Source organism: Callospermophilus lateralis, chromosome 4 (assembly GCF_048772815.1).
Source record: "Callospermophilus lateralis isolate mCalLat2 chromosome 4, mCalLat2.hap1, whole genome shotgun sequence".
Lineage (NCBI taxonomy): Eukaryota > Metazoa > Chordata > Mammalia > Rodentia > Sciuridae > Callospermophilus > Callospermophilus lateralis.
The window spans coordinates 22,474,954-22,489,694 of record NC_135308.1 but is presented as its reverse complement, the minus strand read 5'-3'; the positions used below and the strand labels follow the sequence as shown (position 1 = coordinate 22,489,694).

The window sequence follows — 14,741 nt, the reverse complement described above, 5'->3', positions numbered from 1 at the left end:
ATTGTTGGACTTTTAAAATAATATTTTATCATAACGTTAGAAAACTTACAATTAATATCCATACATGAGGAAAAAACTAGTTGATAAATGGGGAAGAACACTTTTACATAGTCTCTTTAAATCTAGCATTTCTAGCAGAAAGCATTTCAAATACAAACAGTAGTGTTTCTTTTTTATAAAGATAATTTTCAAAAAAGTTATGTCAGTATTGACATTACCTATTTCTTATTTTAAATTTCCATAAGTTGGGAATTTTTAAATGGGTGTCTTAAAGTCTTTATCTAATTTGTAGTTTTACTTTTTGTCCAGGCCCATCAAACTCCAGTGAAGAAAGTGAATCCTGGAGAAGAAAGGAGGAAAATGTTTGAGGTATAAAGACATCTGTCTGCTTATTTTAAAGCTTTGCAAAAGTAATTATTAAAAACAGAAACAAAATCTTACAATATAAAACCTCCAAACCTTTCCTCCTTATTCTTTCAAACAAAAAAGCATTTTTTCCTAATTTCCTTGGGCTTACTTCTGCCATTGGCATACTGACTTTCCTGAAGAAAATAGAAAAGTAGGAATTATTATCAGTAAAAATTGTTATTATTATTATTTTAATTTAAGGAACAAGCAAGAAAGAGAAGATTGGACTTTATTGAAAAAGAGAAGAAGCAAAAGGATCAGGTAGGTTTTTTTCCTTATTTTTCTTCTTTTGCCAACTTGTAGGTGAGAATACTTTTGAGTTCTAAGAAGTATGTCTTTAAATTGTTACAGATTAGTTTAATGAAGGCTGAACAAATGAAAAGACAAGAAAAGGAAAGGGTAAGGGGATAATTCATTTTTTCATGGTACATTTCTTTCTCTCCCCCACATATTTTTTTAAAGAAATGCACTGAGCATGTACATATATGTAATAACAAATCCTACCATCATGTATAATTACAGTGTACCAATAAAAATATGAGAAAAATGCACTGATTTCCATTTTATTGCTAAATATATTTCAGGTATTTATGTTAAGTACTTGAAATGGTGTTTTGTTTGTTTTTTTCCCCAAAAGTTGGAGAGAATAAATAGGGCCAGGGAACAAGGATGGAAAAATGTGCTAAGTGCTGGTGGAAGCAGTGAAGTAAAGGTAGGTATTTAATACTAACATAGTTATACTACTGTTATTATTTTCTCCAGTTTCTCTTTCTCTTTAAAATATAAATTAATGGTTGCTCTTTTTTTCTGCACAGTTAATTTATATCTAGAGGTCTCCAACATTTAATATTATTTCTTAGTTCTCCTGCATTTATTTGATATGAAACTGATGCTAACTAATATGCGACACTAAAAATTGCTTTTAGAAGTTTCATTTGAAGACTGTGATACTCTGTTCCTGTCAGAGGAATCACAAATACAAATCAATTGCAAAATGAAAGTTTGTCATTGATTTTTATGTATGTTAAGTTCTTGGAAGACTCTTCTTAAATGTGGCCCCTGCCAGTTTACAAATTCATCTCCATCTGTATTCTCTTCCATTTACTTAATGCTATATTATGTGGAGCTTCTTTGTATGCTGCCAGCTGAATCTCTTTGTCTTTGCCCTTGTGTTTCTCCCTCCCTTTTCCCCTCCCCCCTTTCTCTCTTTGAGATAGATCCTCACTAAGTTGTTTAGGCTGGCCTTGAACTTGTGATCTTCCTGCTTCAGCCTGTCTTGTTGCTAGGATTAAAGGTGTGTACCACCATGCCCAGCTTGTGTTTCTCTTTACTAGATGACATCCTCCTTTCTTCCTCAAGTTCATCCCTGCCCTATTTTTACTTAGGCAACCAGAAACTTGGTTTGTCAAACATTTCCTTTGGGTAAATACAGACCGTATACCATTGGGCAAGCTACTTAACTTTTCTGAGCTTCAGTTTCTTAGCTATCTCCCACCCTTTACCCCTACCCCCAGAGCTTGGCTAGCAAGGGCTCAGAGAATAATTTACTCCTCCTCTCTTTGTTCTGTCAGTCTGAGCCTTGTACTTCCTCTTTTGCTCACAGAACATCCCATCTCATCTATCTATGTATCTGTGATAGTCCAAACTCTAAGATGATTGCCAGGATGCCAAACCCATGGTGTATATACCTTGTAGTCCCTCTCTTTGAATTATGAGTGTAATCTGTATCAGCTCCTTTGATTAGCAGGAAATGTTTGTGGAATAGTTGACCCCATTATTCTATTAATGTCTAAGACTCCCTAACAGCAGACCAGGAAGGAAAAGTCTGGAGAGATACTTTTGTTAGCTTAGACGAGAGCAAATATTGATATGGCAAGAAAGTATAGGTGGCCTCTAGATGCTGTATGTGGTCTCTGACTGATAACTACGTAGAAAATGATATCCTTAGTCATAGGGCCACAAAGAAAGGAATCTGAAAAGAACCAGTAAGCTTGGAAAAGATCTGAGTCTCAAATGGAAATTGTAACTCTGGCTGACATTTTGATTTCTGCCTGGTGAGATTCTGAGCTGGTTACCCAGCTAAATGTATCTGTACTCCTGTGCCAGGGAAAATGTGAGATAATAAATGAATATTGTTTGAGCTGGTAAGTTTGTTGTTACATAGCAATAGAAAGTGAATGCACTATTATTCTTCTGTATTATTTTAATTTCTATCATTAAATCAACATGTCTTTAAACTGTAAAGTCACCTGAACCATGCCCATTAACCTTGATATTTAGGTATACAGTAGATATTTGTCAAGTTGAGTTGACTAGCATTCTTGTTTCTTTCCCCAAAAAAGTTCTGATTTTTTTTTTAAATATTTTTAGTTGTAGATGGGCACAATACCTTTATTTTATTTATTTTTATGTGATGCTGAGGATCGAACCCAGTGCCTTATACATACAAGGCTAGCACTCTGCTACTGAGCTACAACCCCAGCCCAAAAATTATGATTTAAATAAAAGTTTGTTTGTTTTATCCACACATATGGTGCTGAATTACATGTTTTTTAGTCTCTTGAGATGCAGTTTTTCATATAACATAATGATATTTCAGTAATAGTCATCTGTTCTAGTTCTGTTTTAATGTAGATTTATATAGTGTTTTTAGTAAATTCAGTGTTGCCTAATTAAATAGAATTTACTGCTTCCTGAATGATAGGAAATGATTCCTACAAAATTTGGGTTATTCTAAAATCAATTCATCCTTTGTCTTACCTAATTGGGAAGTGAAAACTATAGTGAAGGACTTTGTGTCAAGTCCATGATAAATGGTGTGATGTTTGTGATTTTTCTCCTCCTCATATATCTCTTTTGTAATTAAGTGTTTTTTTCCCTGTAATGTCTAAAGCTATATTTAATCCTAAAAGTTCAGATTTATCAATCTTGTTTAGTTTTTCAAAAGACATTTTGTGCATAATAGATTTTTGCCTCACTTTATATACTTCTATAATGCTGTCCTTGATAATAAAGCAGTTTATTTTCCATGATTTAAACAAATTCTGTTAGTTTATGTACTTATTCCTTAGTTTGAAATATTTATCTTGTTAAGCTGTTTGATTTCTACATGATTGCTAGAACCTAGAGGCTCAGTTTAATGAGAATCAAATTAAGGAATTCCTCAAAGATAAAATAAAAAGTAAACATTAAGGGAAAATATATCAAGATCAATATTATTATTATACACTTTTGGTGTGAGGGGGATACTAGGATTTGAATCCAAGGGAATTCTACCACTGAGCTACATCCCCAGCACCCCTTGACCTTTTAATATTTTTTTTATTTTTTAAAGAGAGAATTTTAATATTTATTTTTTAGTTTTCAGCGGACACAACATCTTTATTTGTATGTGGTGCTGAGGATCGAACCCGGGCCACACGCATGCCAGGCGAGCGCGCTACCGCTTGAGCCACATTCCCAGCCCATTAATATTTTTTTTAGCTGTAGTTGGACACAATATTTTTATTTATTTATTTTTATGCAGTGCTGAGGATCAAAACCAGTGCCTCACTCATGTGAGCAAGTGCTCTATCACTGAGCTACAATGCCATACCTTTTTATTTTTCATTTTGAGACAGGGTCCTACTAAGTTGCCTCACCTGGTCTTGAATTTGGAGTATTTCTGCCTCAGCTTCCCATGTGGCTGAAATTACAGACAGGTGCCACTACAATAAGCCAGTTATTACACACTTCTAAATAAGCATTGATATTCAAGTGCAAACATTTGACTGACTTTATTTGGTATTTACAATATCTAGTACTTCTTTGTACTCTCTGCTTTTAGTGTTTTTCTTATGAATGTGTTTTTAGAAAAATTGTGATATAATCCACATGTATATTTTTAATTATCTGGTGATCAGAGTATGTATGAGGTTTATGTAAGAGGTTTAAGATATATCACCAGGCATGGTGGCGCATTCCTATAATCCCAGCTGCTTGGGAGGCTGAGATAGGAGGATGGAAAGTTTAAAGCCAGCCTCAGCAAAAGTGAAGAGCTAAGCAACTCAGTGAGACCCTGTCTCTAAATAAAATACAAAATGAGGCTAGGGATGTGGCTCAGTGTTGGAGTGTCCCTGAGTTCAATCCCCTGTGCCAAAAAAAAAAAAATACATACACACACAATTATACTATTCAGCATTAAAAAAAAAAAATAGTGTGTTTATATATGCAACAACATGGATCCATCTCGAAAATATGAGTTAAGGAAGCCAGTCAAAAGAATATATATTGTATGATTATGTTTATATGAAGTTGTAGAAAAGGCAAGTCCAATCCATAGTGTCACAAAGTGGGACATTGGTTTCTGGCAGTAAGAGATCATTGACTACAAAGGAATATGAGGAACTTTCTGGGATAATTGTCACTATGGCAGTGGTTACATGCATGTTTCTGTTTATCAAAATTCTTCAATCTGTGCTTAAACTTGGTGAATTTTATTATATATAAGTCATGCCTTAATAAAACTTATTTTTAAAAGATCATATTGCTTTAGTATTTTAGTACAATATTTTCAGTTTTATTTTGAGTAAAAGTCTTTGAGAGATATTTACCTGCTTTTGCTTTTGCTAATGAGGCACAGTAGAACACTCAAAGCCAGAATATTAGTAGAGAACTATAAGTAGTCAGTTCTACAGAAAATGTGACCACCTTTTTACAGAATCATTCTTCTTCTGATTCTTGACTTGAAATATATATTTTGAGAATGTACATGAGGAGGACCTCCTTGATGGAGTTTCCAGCCTAATCATTTATCTTTCCTGGTTCTAGCAGCTTCCATTTCTTGTTATTTGAACATCTTTAATTAATTATCTCTGCATCCCTTAAAATTATTTTTAAAAATTCATGTTTTCTCATAAAATTGTGTGCTTACTGTGCTAAGGTGTTAAAACAAATTTCCTCTTACTGGGTTACACTAAAGTTTCTTTTATTTGATTCTAATATTGTTCTTTGTATCTTTTCTTACTCAGACTTCTTAAATAAAATGTTATTACCAGGAAAAGCATTTCCTCAATTCTCCGTATTCTAGCTTCTTTTCTCACCATCCCTTCTCCTCCCACCCTTCCTCCCCCACCCCACACACAGTGTTTTTTTTTTTAAAAGGCTATCACTCAACCTTAGAACTATCTTATTTGCAGTGCTTTTGACCTCTGCATTTCAGATCATTGATTTCTTCTTTTCAATGAAATTCTTTCACTGTAACTTCTATAGCATCATACTCTTTATTTACTTTTAACTCTTAACCATTTCTAATGTCTGTATTTTCTGACTATGGGGTTTCCATGTGGTTGAATTTTTGTTTCTCCGTGGCTGTGTCCTTATATCTTTACCTTTATCCTTTGTTGTTCTCGCAGAGAATCCACAAGTCCATTCAGCATTTACTTTTTTTCATTGATTCTCTTTTTTACCTCTGGTCTTCTTGGCTTGGTGTCAGTGCAACAGCCCTTTAGTTTTTCTACTTTGGTATCTTTCTTATTTCTGCTTATAATGCATAATATTAACTTAAGCTTTTTAGAAGATGTTTTAGAGTATACTACTATTGCTAGAAAGTTTGGAAGTGATTTTTGTTTTTCTTTTTTAATTTTCCTTTTTTTTTTGTAGTTATAGATGGACAGATGCCTTTATTTTATTTATTTTTACATAGTGCTAAGGATTGAATCCAGTGCCCCACACAGGCTAGACAAGTTCTCTGCGACTGAGCTCAGCTCCAGCCCAGTTGTGTTTTATATATGAATGCATATACCCAGGGCCAATAGCACCTAGTCTCTACCAACCAAGCTTTTGTAGTCAAGCTTAGTGTTCCTTGTCTTCCTTCTGATATGTTTGTCACCATACTTCCTTCTTCCCTCTATTTCTGGCATCCAGATATATACATCTATTGCATATTTTTGCTGTATTACCTAGCTTCATATCTAATATCTCTCTCTGTTATAACAAGGCCAAGTTAAATAATATCTTTCTTCAAAACTTTTTTTTTCTCTTAAATAGGGATTTTGCTTTTGATCATTTTTTTTTTTCATTTTATGAATTTGCTTAGTATTTACTACTTTGGAATGTCTCTATTATCATTCATTTACCAAAAGATTAAAATGTTTTTCCCATTTTTTTGTTTTCTTTCCCAACTTGTTTGAAAACTATTTACCAATAGATATGAAATTTTGGCTCTTTTATCTATTCATAGAATATGTTTCAGTAATGTTTATACCTTCACATTAACTTGGTGAATAAGTTTGAAGCATAGTTAAAGTCATATGCATATGTTTTTGTCAAATGTCATTTTAAGTGTTATGTAAGCATGCTCTGCTTTGCATATAATGGCCTTACATATTTAAACTTAATAGAACAGAATTACATGAAGTATATATTCTATATTTGTTTCAAAACTTGCTAAGACCAAATTTTTTCACATTTAAAAGAATGTAGTAACACTTTAATGTTTTTGTTTGTCACATTAATTTATGCTTCATTGTTAACAAAAATTCTACTTTTCTTTTTTTAAATTTTAAAAATTTGTTCTAATTAGTTATACATGTCAGTGGAATGCATTTTGACACATTATACACAAATAGAGCACAACTTCTTCTTTCTCTGGCTGTAAATGGTGCAGAGTCACACCAGCAGAAAATTCTACTTTTCTATTGTTAATTATTATAGCATAATAAGAAAACATCTTGCTTTTTGGTCATGTTAATTAATTTGCTCAAATTTTAGGTAATTGCTTTTTTAAAGTTAAGCCTTGAAATTTAGTTTTTATTTTGAGGATGGTATAGGCCTTTTGGGCCTTGTAAGATAAATTGTAAGAGCTCTTTGTTTAATCCCTAGGCTTCCTTTTTTGGCAGTGGAGGGGCTGTAGCTCCATCATCTTCTCGAGGACAGTATGAACATTACCATGCCATTTTTGATCAAATGCAGCAACAAAGAGCAGAAGATAATGAAGTGAAATGGAAAGGAGAAATACGTAGTCGTCCAGAAAGGTATGACTATGTTCGGCAGAAATTTCTTATGCTTTACTTCAGAGAAAGCAATGAAAGTCACTGTGCATATCTATCTACAGAGGAATTCCACCTGGAGTTCGTCCAGGATTTCCTAAAGGGGCTGCAGGTCATCACCATTTCCCTGATGCTGATGCTATTAGAAAAACTTTGAAAAGATTGAAGGCCGTGTCTAAACAAGCCAATGCAAACAGGTTGGACTGTGGTGATCCATGAATTCATCCTTGTGTGTAATTTTGTCTTTTGTCACATATAACTTAGTACTCTCACTTGTAGATGTGTTCTCCATTGTTTACATGGAATAATTTTTGCTTCCTGGATGCAGTAATTTTCTTAGGTATAAAATTGGTCCATGATTATATTATGACAAACATTTAGCTCTTCAAATCAGCCTGATTTTTATGGCTTATTTATATGTTTATACTGCACATACTATTAAAGGAACATGTTATAACTTTCAGCCAACATATGGTTATAATAATTTCATCCACTTGGTTTAAGTAAATCAGAATATAAATTTAAATGTAATCACATTTTATGCAAAACTCATTTTTTTTTGTCTTTTGCACATCATGGAGAAGTTAGCTTTCTCTTTGTTATCTTAGCATATTCTTCTTCATCCATCTCTGATATGTGATCCTTTTCACCAGATTTTTGTTATCCTTCTATTGAGTTAATTAAATAATGCTAACTAACATAGCTGTAATCCACACAGTTTTTTTTTTTGTTAAGTATACTTGCATGTGTGATTTCTAAGGTAGTCCCATTTCATTTAAAAGCATTGTGATGAGTTGTGAAAGAACAGGTAATGTTTTGTGAAATTTTAATTACATCATCTTTTCCTTGTTTCTTATGGTGCTATAAAAATCTTTATGGTCCTCTTATTATAAAGTGTACTTGAGCACATTTAAAAACTAAATGAAAAAGTGTAAAATTACATTATGAATACATTACATATTATATACAGAAACCTAAATTGTGAAACTGATTAAAAGATTTTTTGCATTACAAAGGAAGGCTACAGACTCACAAATGTGCTTATTTTTGCTGAATGGTGAAGCAAATTTTTTGTGAGGTTTTTATCTTCCTGTAGGGTTGATCTTTCTATTACATATACATTCTTAATTAGTAAACTTTATTTTTAAAGCACTTTTAGGTTTTCAGCAAATTGAGTTCCCGTCCACACCTTCTCTACATATGCACAACTTCCCTGTCAGCATCCTAGCCAGAGTGAACAACATTTCTTACCATCAGTAAGCTCACATTGACCCATTACCACCAAAGTTCAGTGTTTCTGTTAGGACTCACTCTTGTGTTGAACTGTAGGTTTTGACAAAAGTATAATTCCATGTGTTCACCCTTGTGGTATTATATTTAAAAATGTCACTATGCTCAAAATCCTTTGTGCTCTACCTATTTTTACCTCCCTCCCTCCCTTCTAACCTCTGGCAATCTTGTAATTATTTTGCTGTCCCTATAATCTTTCTTTTTCTAGAATGTTATTTAGTTGGAATCATACAGTATGCAACTTTTTCAGATTGGCTGCTCTCATTTAGTAATACTCATTTAAGGTACCTCCATATCTTTTCATGACGATACATAGTTCGTTTCTTACTAGCACTGAACGATACTACATTGTATGGATGAATAGTTTATTCATTATCCTGCTGAAGAATATCTTCATTGCTTACAAGTTATTACAATTATGAATAAATCTGTTACAAATATCTGTATGCACGTTTTTGTGTGGACATAAGTTCTCAAATCATGAAAGATCAGATTGTTAGATTCTATGTTAAGAGTACATTTAGTTTTTTTTAATATTTATTTTTTAGGTGTGGATGGACACAACACAATGCCTTTATTTTTATGTGGTGCTGAAGATCGAACCCGGGTCCCGCCCGCGCTAGGCGAGCGCTCTACCGCTGAGCCACAATCCCAGCCCCTGTACCTTTAGTTTTATAAGAAACAACCAAAGTGTCTTCTAAAGTAGCTGTCCCATTTTGCTTTCACACCAACAATGAACAGTGTTGTCCCTGTTTTGGATTTTGGCCATTTTAATTGGTGTGTTTTGCTATCAGTGTTGTTTAATTATAATTCCCAAATGACATATGATGTTGAACATCTTTTCACATATTTCTTGCTTCCCGTATATCTTTTTTAGTTTGTTTCCTGTTAAGGTCTTTTGTCCATTTTTTAATTGGGTTGTTGATTTTCTTGTTGAGTTTTAAGAGTTCTTTGCGAGTTTTGGATAACAGTTCTTTATCAGATCTCTTTCTCCTCCTTATGCAGTGCTGGGGATCCAACTCAGGGCCTTGGTCATACTAGGCAAGCACTCTATCACTGAGATACATCCCCACCTCAGATAATGTCTCTTGCAGATATTTTCTTTCAGTCTGTGGCTTGTGTTCTTATTCCTTGATATTATCTTTCACAGAGCAGACATTTGTAATTTTAATGAAATTCCTCTTACCATTTTTTGAGGGTGATGCCTTTGGCCTTGTATCTAAGAAGTTACCACCATAGCCAAGTTCATCTAGGTTTTCGCCTGTGTTATCTTCTAGGAATTTTTATACTTCTGTCTTTTACATTTAAGTCTATAATTAATTTTGAAATTTTTTTACACAGTACCTTTATTTACTTATTTATTTATTTATTCACTTATTCATTTATTTATTTATTTTTATGTGGTGCTGAGGATCGAACCTACTACCTCATATGTGCGAGGCAAGCGCTCTGCCACTGAGCCACAATCCCAGCCCCTTGAATTAATTTTTGAAAGATCTAAGGCCTGTGTCTAGATTCTTTTTTTTTTTTTTTTGCATGTGGACATTTTATTTGGTCCATAGCATTTTTTGAAGAGACTATTTATGCTCCCTTGAATTGACTGTGCTCCCTTGTCAAAGATCAGTTGACTCTGTTTATATGGAATTATTTGAGTTCTCTTTTCGGTCCCCTGATATATTGTTGTTAATTTTTCACCAATACCACTCTGTATTGATTATAGTAGTGTGTTAGTCCACTTTTCCTTGCTGTGGTCAAAATAGTCAATGAGAACAACTTGGGGGAAAAAAAGTTTATTTTGGCTCTTTGTTTCAGAAGTTCAGTCCATGGTCAGCTGACTCCATTCTTCTTGACAGGGGAAGTAGGAAGGAGCCTGTAGCGAAAAAAAATCCTTCCAGGTCATGCCTTTAGGACCTACCTCCTCCAGCTATGCTATACCTGCCTACAGTTACCACCCAGTTATTCCATCCAAACTAGGATGGACTGATAAGGTTACAGTTCTCATAGTCTAATCATTTCACCTCTGAATATTCCTGGATTGACACAGGAGCTTTTGGGGGGCACCTCATATCCAAATCATAACAAGTAGCTTTATAATAAGTCTTAAAGTCAGATAGTTTTAATCCTTCAACTTTTTTTCCTCTTTCAATATTGATTTGGCTATTCTAGTTTTTTCTCTATATATAAACTTTAGATTAGTTTGTCAATATCTACAAAATAACTTGCTGTGTTTTTTATTTAGGTTGTGTTGAATCTATGGATCAATTTGGGAAGAATTTACATTTTGACAATATTGAGTCTTTCTGTTCTTCTGTTGTACCTGTATTATCTCTCTATTTAATTTTTTGAATTCATTAGACTGTTTCAGTTTTCCTCATTTTCCTCTATGTATTTTTTTCAGACTTATAAAATACATATTAATTTTTGGGGGTGCTAGTGTAAATGGCAATATGTTTTTAATTTCAGATTCCACTTGTTCATTGCTAATTTGTAGGAAAACAGTTAATTTTTGCATATTAATGTTGTATCCTGGAACCTTGCTACAATTAGTTATTCATTTCAGGGGGCATTTTTTGTCAGTTCTTTTGGATTTTCCACAGTTATGTCATCTGTAAACAAAACCAGTTTTATTTTATTTTAAAATAATAACAAAGCCAGTTTTATTTCTTCCTTTCCAATCTCTCATCTTTGTCTTATTCCTGACCTTAACAGGAACGCTTCATGTTTTTCACCATTAAGTATGATGTTATATTTTGATTTTTTATGAAGTTGTAGAAAAAAAATTGCATTTTTTTTTTTTGTTAAGGTGGGTATGGGATTTTGTAAAATTTTTTGCATCTATTGATATGCTCATATGACTTTTCTTTAGTTTGTCAATATGATGGATTTTATGTATTGAACTATTATAAGTTTCACTTGGTCTTGGTGCTGCTATATGTTATACTTGTTGTATTTGACTTGTTAATGTTTTATGGAGGATTTTCATACTTATATTCATAAAAGATATTGGCATGTAATTTTCTTCTTATGTCTTCAAAAGTTTTGGTAGTAGACTAATACCTCATAGAATGAGTTAGGAAGTATTTCATCTACTTTTGTCCTCTGAAAGAGTTACGAAATATTGGTATAATTTCTTAAAAATTTGATAAAATTTAGCATTGTACCATTTGGACTGGTATATTTTAGAAAATTATTAATAATTGAATCAGTTTCTTTAATGGATATGGGCCTATTTAGGTTGTCTGTTTCTTACTGAGAAGGTTGTTTTTTGCAAATTCGTTCTTCATGGAACTGGTCTGTTTCATCTACATTAATTAAATTCATAGTTCATAATATTTATTATTCTTTTAGTGTGTATGAAACTGTAATGATGTCACTTTTTCATTTAGATATTAATAATTTATGTCCTTTTTTTATTCTTAGCCCTACTAGAGATTTATTTATTTGATTGATTTTTAAAATAACTAACTTTTGGTTTTATTGATTTTTTTTTTTCTGTTGACTTCCTGTTTCCAATTTTATTGATTTGTTCTAATTTTTATTATTTCTTTTTCTGTACTTACTCTGGATATAATTTGCTCTTTTCTTTCTGATTTTCTGAAGTGGAAGGTAAGAAAATTGATTTTAAATTTTTCTTTTTTTTTTTTAACCTAGCTAGATTATTTTTTTTAATTAGTTACACATGATAGTACAATGATCTTGACATACCATACATTTGAATCAGATGGGGTATAATTTCTCATTTTTCCGAGTGTACAGGTTGCAGAATCACATTGATCATACAGTCACATATATATATACAGCAATAATAAAGTCTATTTTATTCTGCTGTCCTTCCTTCCCCGCTTCTCCTCTCCCATCACTTCTCTCTACCCAATCTAATGTGACACACTTCTTTTTTTTTTTTCCCCCTTACATCGTCATATGTATTCTGTATAATGATGAGGGTCTCCTTCCATCTTCCGTGCAGTTGTCCTTCTTCTTCCCTTTCCCTCCCACCTCTCTTCCCTATTTAGTGGTAACCTTCTTCTCATGCTCTTCTTCCCTACTCCATTTTGAGTCACCCCCCTTATATTAGAGAAGACATTTGGCATTTGTTTTTTAGGGATTGACTAACTTCACTTAGCATAATCTGCTCTGTTTTTTCTCAGCAAGAGAAATAATATGTGAGGTGAATAGGGAGCCTACATCCTGGGAACAAATTTTTACCCCTCACACATCAGATAGAGCTCTAATCTCTAGGTATACAAAGAACTCAAAACAATAAAAAAACAAATAACCCAATCAACAAATGGGCCAAAGACCTGAACAGACACTTCTCAGAAGAGGATATAAATCTTTCTTCTTTTTTAATAATATGCACTGAGTACTAAAAATTTCCCAATAAGTCCTGCTTTTGTTGAATCCCACAAATTTTAATTAGTTATGTTTTTATTTTCATAAAATTTTAATTAAATAATTCAAATTATTTAAAAATTTCTTGGGGCTGGGGTTACAGCTCAGTAGTAGAGTACTCACCTAGCACGTGTGAGGTACTAGGTTCAATCCTCAACACCACATAAAAAATAAATAAATAAAATAAAGGTATTGTGTCCACCTACAATTAAAAAATTTTTTTTTCTTTTGGGATTTCTTCTTCGATCCCAGTGTTGTTCAGAAGTGTGTTGTTTAATCTCCACATATTTTGGATTTTCCTGTTTCCAATATTGATATCTAGTAATTCCATTAAGTCTAAGAGCAGGTGTGTAAAAATCTATTCTTTTAAATTTGTTAAGCTTTGTTTTATGGCCAGAATGGGGTCTCTTGGGCTTGTTCATATGGCCTTGAGAAGAATGTGTATTCTATTGTTGAAGTACTCTATAAATGTACATTGAGTTCAATTATACCTTACTAATTTTTCTGCTTGCTAGATCTGTCCATTCTACAGAGGGGTAATAATGTCTCTAAGAGTGAATTCATCTTTTTCTCCTTCACTTTTATCATTTTTTGCCTCACATATTTTGATGCTTTGTTGTTAAGTATATATACATTAAAAGTTGTTATATCTTCTTGAAAAATCATGCAATATTCCTCTGTGTTGGTCAGCTCAATACTGTGACCAAAATACCTGACAAGAATACATAGAGGAGGAAAGTTTATTTTGGGCTTATGGTTTCAGAGGTTCAGTTCATGGTCAGCATCTCCATCATAGCAGAAGGGCACGGTGGAGCAGAGCTTCTCAGTTTATGACAGCCAGGAAGCAAAGAGAAAACAGGAGAGCCAGGGACAAAGTATATAATAGAAATAAACCTGTTGGAAGAGGCTTTGAAACTATGAGTTCTGCATCCCTTCCCTGGCCCTTTTTCAGATAGCATTACCAAACGGTTTGTCTGGCATCCTTCATCACTCTCACCATTACCACTGTCATCATCTAAGATGGAAGATGGTTTTTTAATCCATATATTAATAGTGATCAGATATCAACAAAACTTTTATCTTTGCCAGCAAAACCATTTTGTTTTATTTGGGTGGCTGTAACAGTCTTTTTTTTTTAACCTTTTAATATTGAGAAAGAAGTCAGACTTTTTTCTTTTATCATTTTTTTTCTTCCTTTTTTTTTTTTTTTTTTTTTTTGGTAAAGGCCTGCTTTGTACCAGACCATTTTTATCATTTCTCTTATCAATATATATTCCAGCAGGTTAAGTTAGGAAAAAATAATTTTGTACATTAACAATCTGAAACGTATCAAAAAGATTTGCTTCTTCCTGAAAACTTGTAAATGAAAAAGTAGGAAATCCTTCAAACTACTTATTTTCTTGCTATAAAATGTTCTTATTGCTCATACTTTACAATAATTGATAAGAAAATGATTTAACTACTATGCATATGATATTCTTTTAATCTCATACTTCCTAATATTTATTGTCTCATACTTACATATACAGTGTAATCCTTTTTGACTATCGTGGATTAGTAATTTTCAGTACTCCAAGCTTAAGTTATTGTCTTGTCCCTTAGTATTTTGGGGTTTTTGTTTTT

The 14,741-nt window shown here is 32.8% G+C and overlaps 1 protein-coding gene across 8 annotated transcripts in view; it reads left to right on the top strand.

Annotated features, from left to right (window-relative positions):
• The window catches only part of Nek1 (NIMA related kinase 1), a 154,613-nt gene that overhangs the window by 43,864 nt on the left and 96,008 nt on the right, over nucleotides 1-14,741 (top strand). For 6 of the 8 annotated variants that reach the window (XM_076853657.1, XM_076853659.1, XM_076853654.1 and 3 more), the window contains 6 exons: nucleotides 310-369; nucleotides 610-669; nucleotides 760-807; nucleotides 1,046-1,120; nucleotides 7,270-7,421; nucleotides 7,502-7,633. In XM_076853657.1, coding sequence (XP_076709772.1) covers nucleotides 310-369; nucleotides 610-669; nucleotides 760-807; nucleotides 1,046-1,120; nucleotides 7,270-7,421; nucleotides 7,502-7,633 — 527 coding nt within the window. The remainder of the gene's footprint in view (nucleotides 1-309; nucleotides 370-609; nucleotides 670-759; nucleotides 808-1,045; nucleotides 1,121-7,269; nucleotides 7,422-7,501; nucleotides 7,634-14,741) is intronic. The other 2 variants (XM_076853660.1, XM_076853658.1) reach the window with 1 other exon arrangement.